The sequence below is a fragment of the Phoxinus phoxinus genome (assembly GCF_949152265.1).
Source record: "Phoxinus phoxinus genome assembly, chromosome: 14".
In the NCBI taxonomy this organism is placed as follows: domain Eukaryota; kingdom Metazoa; phylum Chordata; class Actinopteri; order Cypriniformes; family Leuciscidae; genus Phoxinus; species Phoxinus phoxinus.
In genome coordinates, this window is record NC_136889.1 from 15,485,689 (window position 1) to 15,500,351 (window position 14,663).

A 14,663-nucleotide genomic window follows, 5' to 3' on the forward strand; every position below is an offset into this window, starting at 1 on the left:
TTTTCCGGTCGACGAATCGTGCCTAGAGTTCGGGCCGGGCCTTTCTCACGTTGTATTGAGACCCCGGCTTGGATATGTGCCCAAGGTTCCTACCACCACCTTCGCGGATCAGGTAGTGAACCTGCAAGCGCTGCCCCAGGAGGAGGCAAACCCAGCCCTAGCTTTTCTCTGTCCCGTCCGCGCCCTGCGGGTTTATGTTGACAGAACGCAAAGCTTAGGACCTCAGATCAGCTCTTTGTTTGTTATGGAGGCCAGCAGAAGGGGAAGGCTGTCTCCAAGCAGAGGTTGGCTCACTGGTTAGTGGATGCTATCACCCGAGCGTATGAGTCTCTGGGTGAGCCTTGTCCTCCCAGGTTGCGTGCTCTCTCCACTAGAGGTGTTGCCGCTTCCTGGGCTTTGGCTCAAGGCGCCTCGCTGACAGACATCTGTAGAGCTGCGGGCTGGGCGACACCTAACACGTTCGCTAGGTTTTATAGCCTGCGTGTGGAACCTGTTTCCTCCCGAGTGCTCGCTACGGCCAGTGGTGCGAGGGAATAGGTTGTGTCGGCTTGCTACGCCATCCTGCGCTTCGGCCAGGTATGTGCGTTTTTTGCTCCGTTGGCGCCCAATGTCGGTGAGCCTCGTGAGTTCCTCCATCACCCCTCCGGTGCCTGGCGTAGCGGACCGCCAGCGCCAGGTCTGCTACCTCTAGTGGAGTTGCTAGTAGACTGGGTGTTCTCTAGTGGTCTCTACTGTGACCCTTGATGCCACGCGCAGTTCAGCCGTGTCTTCCCCTAGACAGACTCTTTCTGTCGTCCCTGTTGAGTTCGCTCCCACTTCCTCGGATGGGACCACCTCAGGGACTGCCATATGTTTTACTATCCCACTGGGCTAGTACATATGTGTATTCCAGGCCTTCCTCAGGCAGGCTGGGACTTCCGCAGCGTTCCCTTCCCTTTTTTGGGGGGGTTAGGGCACGTTTCCCAGTGTTATCCAATATCCACTGAGCGGGTCTTGTGGAACAGCAGTGTGATTCCTAGCTAGCTCCCGCAACTTATTCAGAAACTGCTGCAGGGTAGCTTAGCTGGGCGCTGGAAGGGGCCAGCACCATGGCGTTTTATTAGGGATCCCAATTCGTCAGGGAACTCCCCGACGACACGTCGGAGTTCCCAGGACGAAAGGGAACGTCTCGGTTACGTATGTAACCCTCGTTCCCAGAGTACAGGGAACGGAGACGTGTCGTCCCTTAGCCATGTTGCTGTACCTTCGCGGAGGACTGGACACCGTTCGGCTCCTCAGCGAAAAGCACTATGCGTGCGTTGCTTCCACCTTTCATACCCGCGCTGGTAGGCGGGCTGGGGAATAATGCATTCCTGCATGCCAATTTTCATTGGCTCGTTTTAATTCTCTCGTAGGCATTTGGTCTCCCTAGCGTGATCCCAATTCGTCAGGGAACTCCCCGACGACACGTCTCCGTTCCCTGTACTCAGGGAACGAGGGTTACATACGTAACCGAGACGTTTTTATTCATGAAAACCAAATATCTACATAGCTACAGTTTGGTAATTTCAGAAATCTATGGAAACACCATGGAATAAAATATCTCACAATTCTAAGTTAACATCTCACTATTCAGACTTCAAAACGCCAAGTTTCTGATGTCATATACTGCAATTAAGAGTTTACATCTCACAATTTTGAGCCACCCCTTAAAAGATATACAAACTCTAAGAGATTTGAAAAAAATTATTACATATAAAACAAATAAAATAAGCCTGAATTGCGAGATATAAACTGACAGTTCTAAGAAAAAAGTCTGAATTGCGAGATAACTCCAAATTGTGAGATCTAAACGCATGAAGTGAGAAATAAAGTCAGAATTGTGTTATAATGCAATTCGAGTCTCAAGATATAAACTAAAATAAAGAATTGTGAGATTAAAAACATAATTACAGGGGCAGAAACTGCTTCAATAGCAATACATTTCAAAAGCTGAGAAATAAGTATATTTTTTCCACTTTGAAATATTATTTTTAAGTTTTGACAAAATAACCATGCTTAACTTGGTATAATTTCTATGTATTTTTGACACCTGGCCATGTGCCTTTGCTCAGTGACTTAATGAGTCTTTAAAAAAGCTTGGATATCTAACAAGACTACGGTAGGGTACACAGGAGATGATTATGCTTAGGAAGAGAGACAGATTGAGTGAAAACAGTTTATTTGCTGAGGGAAGTGGGAAAATGAGAGCTACAGAAGCACTGACACCAAATACGACACCAGCTGCCAGAGTTGTACCTACTTTGTAGGGCTGCAGGTATGCAACGCCTTCAAATGAGGCTTCCAGGTAGCAATGGAAACCGAGTTCTCATCAGCCGCATAGCTACGCCACACACACTACGTGCAGAATATACAAAACCAGAAAAATAGGGAGGGAAATGAAGAGAGTAGAAAATAAAAAGATAAATACACAAGGCCAGGAAAAAGCAGGGATTGGAAAAAAAAAGGAGAACAACAAAAGGAAAAAAAAAGATTAGTAACAACCGGTTCATGTAAGCGCTCTTCCATCAGTTCACTGCATAGATACATGCCTTTGAGGAGGGAGAACACTTTTATAGAACAGCCATGTGGCACTCAGGTATGTTCTGGAGAGGTCTGTGGAGTAGAGACGCCACGCAGCCTGGTGCAGGAGACAGACACACACACACACACACACACGGGGACACGGGTGGAGAAAGACAATAGCATGGTGAGGGAACAGCCAGTGAATCACTGATTGGACTCAAGACATTTCTTCAAACCACTGATTTCATTTTGTTAAAAATGCTCCAAAATTTCGTATGTATTTTGGGGTCCAAATGTCTGAGATCACTAGTATAAAATACTTTATAAAAAAAATAAGTTGAATTAAACAATTTAAATGAATTCATTATTTTGTGAGTATTTGGTATGTCTCTCTTTTGCTTTAATAACAGCAGCACTTGAGCTGCACGACCTTCACAAGTTTATGTAAAACCTGATAATCATATTCTGCGGAATTATTTGAGAATGATCCGGAGAGCATCTTGAGCTTCAGTGGAATCAGTGCAGAGAGTCACATGATCATAATCTCACTAATTTGCTAAATATTTCCTATTCATTTTATGTCATAATGTTTAATTGTTTAAATTTTCTGAAATACTAAAACTTATTTCCAGAATTAAATTACAGTGTACTTTGAATTCCAGATTTATGAGGTTTTTGGAATCTCTTATAATTAAAATAAATTGTGAACGTAAATTTCACATGTTCCATGTCCAAAATGACAGTGGATTAGTGTTGAATAAATGTCTTGATATCTTGGTGGCACACACAACATCAAAACAGCCAGGGGACTTAAAAGTGATGTGGTGAATGAAAAGAGGCATACATTATCCAGTGAGTTTATATGCAAATATGTGTTTATAAAGGACAATCCTTTAAAAAAACAAATATGTAAGTAAATAATTTTTACCTAAACAAGTGCAAACTTTTGTTTGTGGCCTCATGTGTTAATACGTCATATGTTTATGTGTGGCCATCTGGCATTAAAATATACTCAGCATTATTTCAATCTAAACAGAATTATATAATATTTATTATCAATATTTGGATAAAATTTCAATTCGACGTAAAACCCTGCTTGCATTTAATTTCATCTGAATTTGTGATGTATATAAGTGACCTGAAAAAAATGTGGGTGCAATTTATTAGAATAATAAAATTAGAATGATTATTAGAATGAAGCAAGACTTGAATGCGAATTCAAAAAAACAATACCTAAATTGACCTAAGTGACGCCAGTATAATGGAAAGTGGTTGCTAGGGAAGAAGTCATTTTCATTAAAAATTAACTGGTGAATCATTCACAATAAAACCAGGAATATGCCTTACGTAAGTTATTGTTTCATGCTGACTTATAATAATGTGAAAATGGATAGATTTGTATGTGTTGAGATGATTAACTGCTTTGAAAAACAATAAGCAAGAAACAGAGGACGTGTTGTGAAAAGGAAAAACATCACAAGAGTGAAAGACTGAAGAAGGTGCTCTCAAATTGCGTGACAGGAGTGAGGGGATATTTTCCATCATTCTGTACAAAAATGTCAGTAAAGAGAAAACAGCAATCGTAACATGCAGGAAAGAATCCGAACCCAGACATAGCTGACAGTCATACTCCACAGATCATAATTAAGATATATATTCCTGGGTTATATAAAGACCTGAAGTGATTTAAGAGAGGGTGAGAGAGCACAAATGATGAGAAATGATGCACCGATGCAGTCCCTGCAACATTACACCTTAAAGAATACACCATGGTCAAAATACACAATTACTGACAACAGTAATTGAAGCTGGATGGTTGGATGCCAACTGAAAGGCCTTTGGAAAAAGAAAAGAAAATTAAAGTCAGGGTTAAAGACAGCACAGGAAGAGAGACAAAATAAACATAAGGACCAGTGTATATACAGTATGATATCTTCTCTGTCTGCAATATCAGAAAACAATCTGGAGAAAGAAAAGGGGTCATGGTGGTTAAAATAGTTGAGAAATTGCTTGTGGGTTTTCAACATCAGCCAAAAGGAAGTAACTCATTTCTATAATATTACAGGACCTTAATTTTTTGTAGATATGTGTGTGTGTGTGTGTGTGTGTATGTGCACATTTTCCTGGAGTAAATCTGTTTCTCCTGCTAGAGGAGAAGGATGCACCTTCCATTAGGAAGAGCTATTGTCCTCAGGGTGGCCCTTGCTCAGAATTCCTTCCTTGGAAACGCATCATAAATATCGGCAAGTGTTTCCTTTGGCTCTGATGGGAGATAATGGTCCCCATGTAATCAATGCTCGTGTAATTGTTCGTTTTCTCTTCTTTTGTTTAATTTTTTTTAACATGGTTCACTGCAAAAACAATCCTTTTTAATCAGTATTTTTGTCTTGCTGTCTGGTAAAATATCTAAGACTCCATGGGCGTCAGTTTGGTTTGAAATGTGCTGGGGACAGAGACGCATTCGGAAGTGCATTTTCAGAAGTGCTGGTTACAATGACTCATTATTATTTTTTTCCTCTTTCGCGCAGGTCATGTTTTGAAAGACGACGCCCTGTACTAATATAAATAAATAAAAATGTATACAAAAATCAAAATGTGATGATGTCCGACTAATTTTATGAAGAAGAAAGCCTTAAGTTTTCAAAAAGCATTAGACATATGACCCACTATTAGTGGTCATATGTCTAATGCTTTTTCCACTATTCTGCTTCATAAATGTAAGTGTCGAGAATTTTCGCGTAAATAAATACATAGATCCACCAATTTAACGTGTACCTTAATGGTCCAGTGGTAGAACTTTCACCAAGCGTGTCAGATTTTCTGGGTTCTAATCCGCACTATTTTTTTTTCTCATATCGTTTTTTTTCTTTATCAAAACCGAATATGTTAATCAGTGGTTGTATATCAAGCAGTGACACGTATGTGTTGAGAGTCTCCGCAAAGGATTGAAGCGCACATCCGAGTGAAGACAGAGCAGCGTGTGCGCGAGCCACAAGAGAAAACACTGTATCCGCGCCACTGATCGCAGCGGCAACAAGCACTTTGATCGCTTGATTTAAATAAACAACACATTTCAGCACTAGATTGTCTCTTATTTAACAAACGAACGAAATTAATGCTCTGCTAGTTAACTGGAGATGTTTTATTTATTCGTATTGGTTCATTTGTGCCGTGAGATGTTTTAAAAAGTGGTAGGGAGTAGGGCCAATTTGTCCCACCCGCAAATTACGCCTATGTAAGAATCCCTCCAATAATATCTCAACATATACAGTAAGATAAAATTGCATAAGATATGCAGATAGAAATGATTAGATGTTTTATTTGAAAAAAGAAATGTACCGTACTTGAAAAGCAAAATCATATCAAAAGCATAAGATATGTAGATAGTAAATATATTTTTAAATATTAATATTATTATTATCATTATGATAATGTTTTGATGTTTTAACTGGAAAAGAAGACAAATAAACTGAAGGAAAGGATTTTAATTTTGTAATTAACCATGTTTTTTGTGAATTATTCATTTCAAACCGTCACATTAAACAATTTAAATGCCAAAGTGCCATTGTCTTCCATGTGTTCCTTTATCAAATTTGCAGGCGGCATGAAATGATATTGATATGAACATGGTAACTGTGTGCAATGTATGAGTACATTGCAGTGAAACTGACCTTTGAGCATCAGAATCAAGATAGGGCAGATCATACATATAGAATAAATCTGCCCAAGATCTTTTTGGTTTTAGAGTTGAGCATTAGCTATTGATGCGGTAGCACTGAAAGGTTTATACTTTTTTTTTTAAATGCTAATGAAGCAGCATGTGATGAGTTACTTCCAATCAGAATGTCTGACTGATCAAGTGTTTCAAATGAGGTGAGCTTACCTGTATGAGGCTGGCTGCTGGGTTTCTCCTCTTTTCAAAGTGCTTCTGTCTGTGCTGCTCTTGGACCTTCAGAGCAAAGCCAGAGCCAAGAATACCCTACACCCACATCCACCCACAGAAAGAAAACAAACGTCACCTATTACTAAGGTTCAATCCGCTGATTTGGACAGAGAGAGACTGCGAGTGTGCAGCACACATTTGTGAGCAGAGAATTACAGAACAATTGACGAGAGTGAGTCAGACAGGCCGCTGAGGGGCTTTACAGGCACACACACTGTGCGTTCTCAAACACATCATAAAAATCATCACAGTACAAACAGTCTGCCTGGGCTCACAAAAATGCTATTAGTGATTTCAAGTTTTCTCCTAAAAGACCACAAATCCCCTATCGCTCGTAAGTGAGATCACTTAAAGAGTCAGGATAAAAAAGGTCTCATGAAATAACACCTAACCTAATGCTTAACCTAAGAAAAATGTAATCGCTAGTTTGTTAATAAATTATTATTATTATTATTTTAAAGAACAGCTCACCCAAAAATACAAATTCTCTTCTTTTTTTGTCTTTTGGAACCCACATGACTTAATTTTTTTCTGTGGAACACAAAACGAGTTCTTTATATCCGAAAGCGAATAGTGACCAGGTTTTCAGATTTCTTTGTGAATAACGTCTTAAAGTAGGCATGAAAATTTTATTTTCTTCGCTACTGTGTCATATATTCCAGAGTGAATGAACTTTTCAAATGACAAGAAATGTAGTGAGGGACTTGAATTTGTCCATCAAGAATTGACCGGATTGTTGTTGTTGTTGTTTGCTAATTCCTGCCATTTTTATGTAAGTGACAGGTAGCTGGAGGGGAAGGATTATAGTTCAACCCTTGTGCCAGTGCACGTTATCAAAGAAGACATGTCACTGTTCACATCCTCATACTCTGCGTTTCTAAAGCAACACTATCAATGGCGACATGAATCTGCAGCAGTCAGGTCAAAGCTCTTTAAGTTGTTTGCTTTCATTCTTATTGTAATGTACACACTAAGTTATTATATGACTTTAAAAGACTTGAAATCATGACATTAAAGTCATACTTCCAAAATGTTTTTTTAACATTGACTTTTTATATGGAAGAAAGCAATGTTTTGTGTTTCATAAAAGCAAATCATCTGGGTTTGGAAGAACGTAAATGTAAATGATGGCAGAATTTTCATTTTTGAATATACACTATACTTTTAATAAAAAAAGGTATACACCCATTGTAATATAAAGCACTGTTTTTCAGAATATGAGTGCTACAGTAGACTCTATATATCAGTTTTTGGGTTACTCACAGCAGGCAAAGCGAAGAACGAGATGCCCAGCAAAGCAAAACCTGCAGATAGAAGCCGTCCGGTCCAAGTCTGTGGAGTCTTATCCCCATATCCAATGGTGGTGAGCGTAATCTGAAGAAAGAATGTGGGTAAAAAAAAAAAGTTGTGTTTAAAAGTCTAGAGTCATTGTGGCGAGCAGGACGAGGCAGAGGGCCGTGGGAGAACGGCGCCAGGCCGGTGGCGTGATTGATAATGATCGACACCTGCGTGACGCACCGCGTTGCGGTGTTGCTCATTATCAATCACGCCACCGGCCTCGTGCCGTTCTCCCACGGACATATTGCTAAACATCAAATTTTGACTTCCCACAGGCAGACAGCATTGAAATATACGTCTGGTTGCAGGACGGCAGTGTACTTTTCACACTCCACATATCACATTCCCATGTATGAAGAGGAGTAGTAACCTCTCACACTCTGAGTCTATCTACATAATGACCAAACATATATCGAATCCTGACCAAGTTGCATTGGAAAATCAAAGGCCACCAAACATGCACTAAATTCTGTCTGTTATGCCATACTAAACAGCCATAAACACCAAAGCTAAACCAAGCTGTATTCTAAAGTTACGGCCACACAGACGCACGGTATTAGATCCATCTTTCAGCAAGAGAAATACTTTGGTGGCTTGTCATAAAAAAAGATCAGTCTAACATCTCGCACTCCTTTCCACACTCATAAGTGAGCGCTTTGGATTTTTGCAGGCAGGGGATACTTAAACAAAGGCCCGGCCAAAGCAAATTCAACACATCCAGTAAAAGTGAGTGATTTGTCAAATGCAAAGAGCACTGCGGCCTTTCACGGCACATTGAGGCAAAGAGCAGGAGTGAGGGAGCTCACACACAAAGCCAGACTCCCGTTCTCCTGTTTTCCTCCTCGGAAGCCTGCCTGTCAGCTCCAGACGCTGGCTTGGGCTCAACCCAGTGTAAATACTGTGTGGCAGCTTAATATTGGCTCACTGCTGGTTTGTCTCTGCATCTGAGCTCTACAGCAGAAGACTATACCCTCAACTGACCTCACAAATCTTTGAAACAGCTCCATTTGTGCTTGGTAGGAGCAAGAAATTACATGCATTGATTTGTTAAGTCAGCTGGTGAGGAACTATGACCAGTCCTGATTTGTGTACCACAACAACTAAACCCTGTCACGGCCAATGGTTGTAACTCATTTATTGATTAATGCATATAATACAGCGAGACACTGGCAATGCATATAAATGAACATCCTAAAACCACACTTTGAGGATGGATTCTATAAAGATATTATACAGATATGAAAAAGGGGGTTTTGTGTCCACTTCAAGGAAAATTTGCACAAATACGGTTGAGGAAGAGTTAAAGGATGACATTAAGGCATTTAAGGTAGACTTACCGTACCCCACCAAAGAGCATCAGCGTAGGTGGCAAACTGTGTGTTAAATTCTTTCTCCACCAAGTAGACCAAGAATGAAGAAAAGATCAGCACCAAGAAGCCAATGTACCAGGCGGTCACAAGTTCCTGGAACAAATATCACAATATTAAACATCCAACAAACAGAGACATATCTAAAAAACATATGAATATTTCCTGCAGAAAAAGTAATTATTAACCTTCAATATGTTTTTAAACATTTCTGGTTTTAAAGAGGTTGCGATCTGTTCAAGTTAAAGGATCAGCTAAATCAGCTGAGCATCAGAATGGGAGACCAGTTTAAACCAGATAAAACCAGCATGACCAGGCTGGAAAAACATGTGTTATACAGTAATATAAAAAAAGGTTAAACTTTTTTTATATTTCTAGTTTTAAAGAGATTGTCAGCTGGTTAGGTGGGGGGTGGGGGGATCAAGCTAAATCAGATTATTATTGTTTTTAAACAGGCAGGAGGACCAGTTTAATCCAGGCTGAATTAGCAAAGACAAGCAAACCAGGTTGGTTTAAGCTGTTTTGTTGTCTTGTTTTGTTTTTTTGTTTTGATCAGAGATGTCAGGAAAATGTAAACGCTTAAGCCTGAGAGGAGATAGAAATAAGTAACTCTGCTATTATATCGACCATAATGATTCATTGCGGGGACCCCTAATCTCTCCACTAAATGGCGGGTAACTGAGGACTGAGGAAGCTTGAGGTTTGGCTGCAGCCTGTGGATGGAGTTTCAGTCCAAGCGGTGCTGGAAAGAAAGGTTGATTGTGGGGTCACATGTCTGCCTCGACATGAAAACTCACACGCAATGTCATGACCTGAGCTCATTTACTAATTTTTGCCATCAAATAGTATTCAGTATACCTTGCTGTGAGCGTAGACTACAGATCCAAGCAGTTTCCAGGTACCACCTCGCCTGTCCATACGCACCATGCGCAGGATCTGCAAAAAACGCAGACTGCGTAGTGCAGACGTGGCAAAAATATTGCCCTGGCTACCAGCTGAAACCACTGCGATGGATGCAATGAGCACAATAATGTCTGAAACACAAAAAAGAGAAGGAGAGAGAGAAAAGATTCAGTGATAATTTGTACAAGCTTACACCTATATAACAATATAAATATATTGATAATTGGACTAGGACCACCCACCAACCATTTCAAGAGCACCGAAGCCCTTTTACCTATAAACTAAGCTTGCTGTATTTCTCAGTAGCTCTCAGATATCAGGGACAGAGATATTACAAAAATTAGGCAGTTTCACTTGTCAGTTATGTTGTTTTCCCTGAGAGGGGCCAAGAGAGAGCAGGGAAGCCACAGCCTAACAGAACAGCATATCTAATGCTCCGCTGCACACTGAAAAACCTCTCCAGATTAACCAGGGTCAGAGATAATATTGTTCTTTACTCAAATCACCTCCGTCATATTTTCCCTGCTGAATGTTACACTTGAGGTTTGAAATAAGATTGTTCTTGTGTCACACATTCTGAAAGTGGCCTCCTAAAAGTCTGTTATTTGAAATTTGAATCTCACAATGCGTGAAGGTTGCTATATGGTGTAAATGGAACATTGAGGAACACAAACAGATGGGAATGAAAGCAGCTGCTTAGGGTCCTTGTGAACAAAAGCCATTCTAAAATATAGAAATCCAAAAAATCATAACCAATAGAGAAACTACGAAAATCATAATCATGGTCATCTGAATCAGGCTTGAATTGGTTTGAAATTGACGACATCCTTAATATTTACACCTGAACAAATGAAACTCAAGGTTATGGTAAGTGGCGTGACATTTCCCGAACACGCGCTAAGCGTTGCCAATCACAACACACTGGGCCAGCTAACCAATCACAGCACATTTCGAGTTTCGGAAGGAGGGGCTTCATCGAAACATGAACTACATGGTACGTTTGAGTCAGAATTGGGAGAGAGGTGCTGTAATAATGTAATATGTAAAAAATATTTTAACAATCAAGCATTAAAGCATATTCCAGTACACCCCAAAAACAAAAAAAGCTAAGTAAATCAGGTCACTGCCAGAATGTTTCTCAATTAATTAGTTGTTTAAACCTATTTCTTTTTTTAATCACTGACATTTTTGAATAGTTGCTGTGTTGTCATGAAAAAAGTGCTATATGAAGTTGAATATGAATATGTTTATATTAGTGTGCAAAGAGAACAGAGGATGTGTTCTCACATAAATGATCACATAAAGTCAGTGAGCTTCATTAAGGGTCTGTCGGTGTATATAATATGCAAAGAACTTTACACAATTTCTAATGGGAAATGCTGAATAAATGTGTTAGGCAGAGAGGGGAAATTGTTTCCTTTCTCTTTCTGTTTCATAATTCAGAGTTAGAGTACTGATGGGGTTCTGATGGGACTCCGTCTCTTAATGAATGGATATGAGGTTCAGTGTTTGCCACACGACTGGTATATTCACACAGGAGCCTAAATTACCCTCATACAACACAATACCACATATACCCCACAAGTGTAATAAATATAAATAGCACTGGTTACTTATTGCCTGTAAACCTTAATTGGTAGTTATTGCTCGTTTTTCTTTAAGAGGGAATTAAAAAATAACTCTTTCAGTCATTATGTATGTTTGAGTCAGTCATCGATTCTGGGCAGAGGTGGTATTGTTAGCCTATCGAGCATCTGTCAACATCCACACCAATACAGCAGATCCATCACCCTTTACAAACACACATGCACGGGTGGAGAACACTCACAGAACAGTCACACTCACACTTTTTTTATCTTACCAATGACACAGAATGGTTTTCTAGCAAAGCGCAGTCGTCCTTGCCATCCCCTGTAACGGCAGCAGCATCCAGCCGACCAGATGCGAAAGATGTACTCCAGACCGAATACAACAATCATCACAAACTCCTGCAAATCAGAAAAAGACCTTTCAGATGCACCACTTAATAGATACAATTGATACAATATGGCAATGGATTAAAACTATCTCACAAACAAATAAGTACAGAATATGCTTATTGTATATGCTATGGGGACATTCCATATATATAATGATTTTTATACCCTCTATCCCCTACCCATCACAGAAAACGTTCTGCATTTTTTCATTTTCAAAAAACATCACTATATGATTTATAAGCTCTTTTCTTCATGGGGATCATCAAAAAATGTCCCCACAAGGACAAGGATTTTGGATACTGCTAACTTTGTGAGGACATTTTGTCCCCATAACGTAGGGTTTATCAGGACTATACAACCTGGTTCACCACAGGAGTCTAGCTACTGTAACATAATTAACCTCTCAGCTAATCCATCATTGACACATTCATGGTGCCTGCTAATTGCACTGTTAGATAAACCCCAGTTGAGTTCACAGAGGGTTTCACCTGATTAAAACATCTGTCTGCATAGTTTATAACACTGCACCTTTCATAGAGAAACACCACGCACTTACATTACACTGCTCACTGATGCTAAATGCGCTTACAATCGGGTGAAAAGTTGAAACTTACAAGCTTTTGGAACACCTGGCACTGATTCTTGAGTACTGGGAAACAAAGCAACCAAGCGAACAAAAAACAAAAACAAAACAAAAAAGTAACAAACAAACAAATAAATAATGCAGTCAAGCTTGGAAAATGAAGTCTGGCTTTGTTAGTGCCTGATCTATTTTTTAAATGTTTTCATAAATATCTAATGGGGTTGACAAATACTAACCTTAAAAAATATGTACACTGTATTTAGTAGTTTCTTTAACTACTAAACTGTAGTCCATTACTGAATACAAATTACATGATTCAAATTGTAGTTAGAAACATAATTTCACAGGAAATATAATCGGATACTTTTTTGATGACTTTTAGATTACTTTCGACCTAACTGGTTTATAACATTGATTTAAATAGTATAATGTTGTAAGAAAAATTCCATTTTCCATTCCATTTTTTGTTATCAACAACATGAAGTGTGCTAAACATTACATTACATCAGGGTTTTCCCAAGTAGGGTATATATTATTTGTTTCTGCTGTGCAGCCTCTCAAGGTTACTATCAGCATTTTTAATATATTTTGATCTACACAAAATCCTGAATTTAGAATTTAGTTTTGGGGTTAGTGGCTCATAATATAGTCCAATAATTTTAAGATCCCAAAGAGATATATTCATAATGTTTATGTTTAAATATCCAGGACTCTTTGCAGCTGTTGATTGACAAATTAACCTTTTCACAGGTCAAATTTCACGTTTGCCCCATCTCTAAGGGGCAAGAGGCCTGGGATAGGCTTTAAACTGTCCTGTCCTGATCCGCTGTGACAGCCAGGCTGAGCTTCCCACGGCTTGACACAACACTGTTTGCTTATCCTGAGTACTATTTGATACGGAGGCTGTGTAGGTCCTGCTTTCCCACCAGTGGGGTACACGCCATCCTCTCCCGCTTTCAGGTCAGCTCAGAGTCTGTAAATGTCTCTCAATACAGACTCTTTAACTGAAACAGGAACACCTTGGCCCAACTCCACCAAGAGTCCAATGGGACGGAGGTGCTCAATCACTAAAAGCACCATGCTGCTTTCTGTTGTCACCTGAGATGATCCCATCAGCCAGCAAAACATCTCAGTGAAAGGATGAAACTAATCCGAGTGATCGTCTTTTAAGGTGAGGTACTGAACAAAGTTTTTAAAGAGATCTTGGAACACCATATTAGAGCAACATTGACATTTGACACCTTGTTTAGAGAGTGGTGATCCCAACGCTATAGTTTTCCTCTGTAAAGTTATCATTATAGTTGTAGTAAGTGGACTCCCCTATTCTCATAAAATTAGAAAGATTACCGGTATATATACTGTGTGTGTATATAATTTATATATATACACACACACACACACACACAGTACACACAGAACACAGTCCAGTACAGTTCAAAAGATTTGGGTCTGTAAGATATTTATGTCTCTTCTGCTCACCAAGGCTGCATTTATTTGATCAAAAATACAGTAAAAACAGTAATAGTGTAAAATATTATAGCAAATTTCTACAAAAATAAAAAAATATAACCAAATAAACTGCTTTCTGTTTTAATATATTTTAAAACGTATAGTTTTTTTTCCTGTGATGACAAAGCCATGAAAATTCAGCAGATATTATGTTTGGTGCTCAAGAAACTGTTCTTATTATTAATGTTGAAAACATTGTGCTGCTTAACATTTTTGGGAAACCAGAATACTTTTTCCAAAAAAAAAAAATTAAATTGAAAAAGAACAGCTTTTATTTCAAATTAAAATCCTTTGAAACAATGTAAAAGTATGTACTGTCATTTTCGACCAATTGAATATGTCTCTGCGGAATCAAAGTATTAATATCTTCCAAAAAATACAATTGTTTATTTTCCACACTTCTTTTTAACTTTATTCCCTGCTGACAACACTAAGGCAATGTAGGATAAGCAAACTTGTCCCCCCCAAAAAATAAACTAGTTTTTTTTGCATGTAAT

General features: G+C 39.1%; 1 protein-coding gene across 13 annotated transcripts in view; it reads right to left on the bottom strand.

Moving 5' to 3' along the window:
• The window catches only part of kcnq5a (potassium voltage-gated channel, KQT-like subfamily, member 5a), a 129,325-nt gene that overhangs the window by 18,411 nt on the left and 96,251 nt on the right, over positions 1-14,663 (bottom strand). For 11 of the 13 annotated variants that reach the window (XM_079636041.1, XM_079636043.1, XM_079636042.1 and 8 more), the window contains exons 4-9: positions 11,957-12,083; positions 10,051-10,226; positions 9,163-9,288; positions 7,751-7,861; positions 6,428-6,523; positions 2,282-2,376 (exon numbers count right to left, since the gene is read on the bottom strand). In XM_079636041.1, coding sequence (XP_079492167.1) covers positions 2,282-2,376; positions 6,428-6,523; positions 7,751-7,861; positions 9,163-9,288; positions 10,051-10,226; positions 11,957-12,083 — 731 coding nt within the window. Of the gene's footprint in view, positions 1-2,281; positions 2,377-2,570; positions 2,660-6,427; positions 6,524-7,750; positions 7,862-9,162; positions 9,289-10,050; positions 10,227-11,956; positions 12,084-14,663 lie in introns of all 13 variants that reach the window. The other 2 variants (XM_079636046.1, XM_079636044.1) reach the window with 1 other exon arrangement.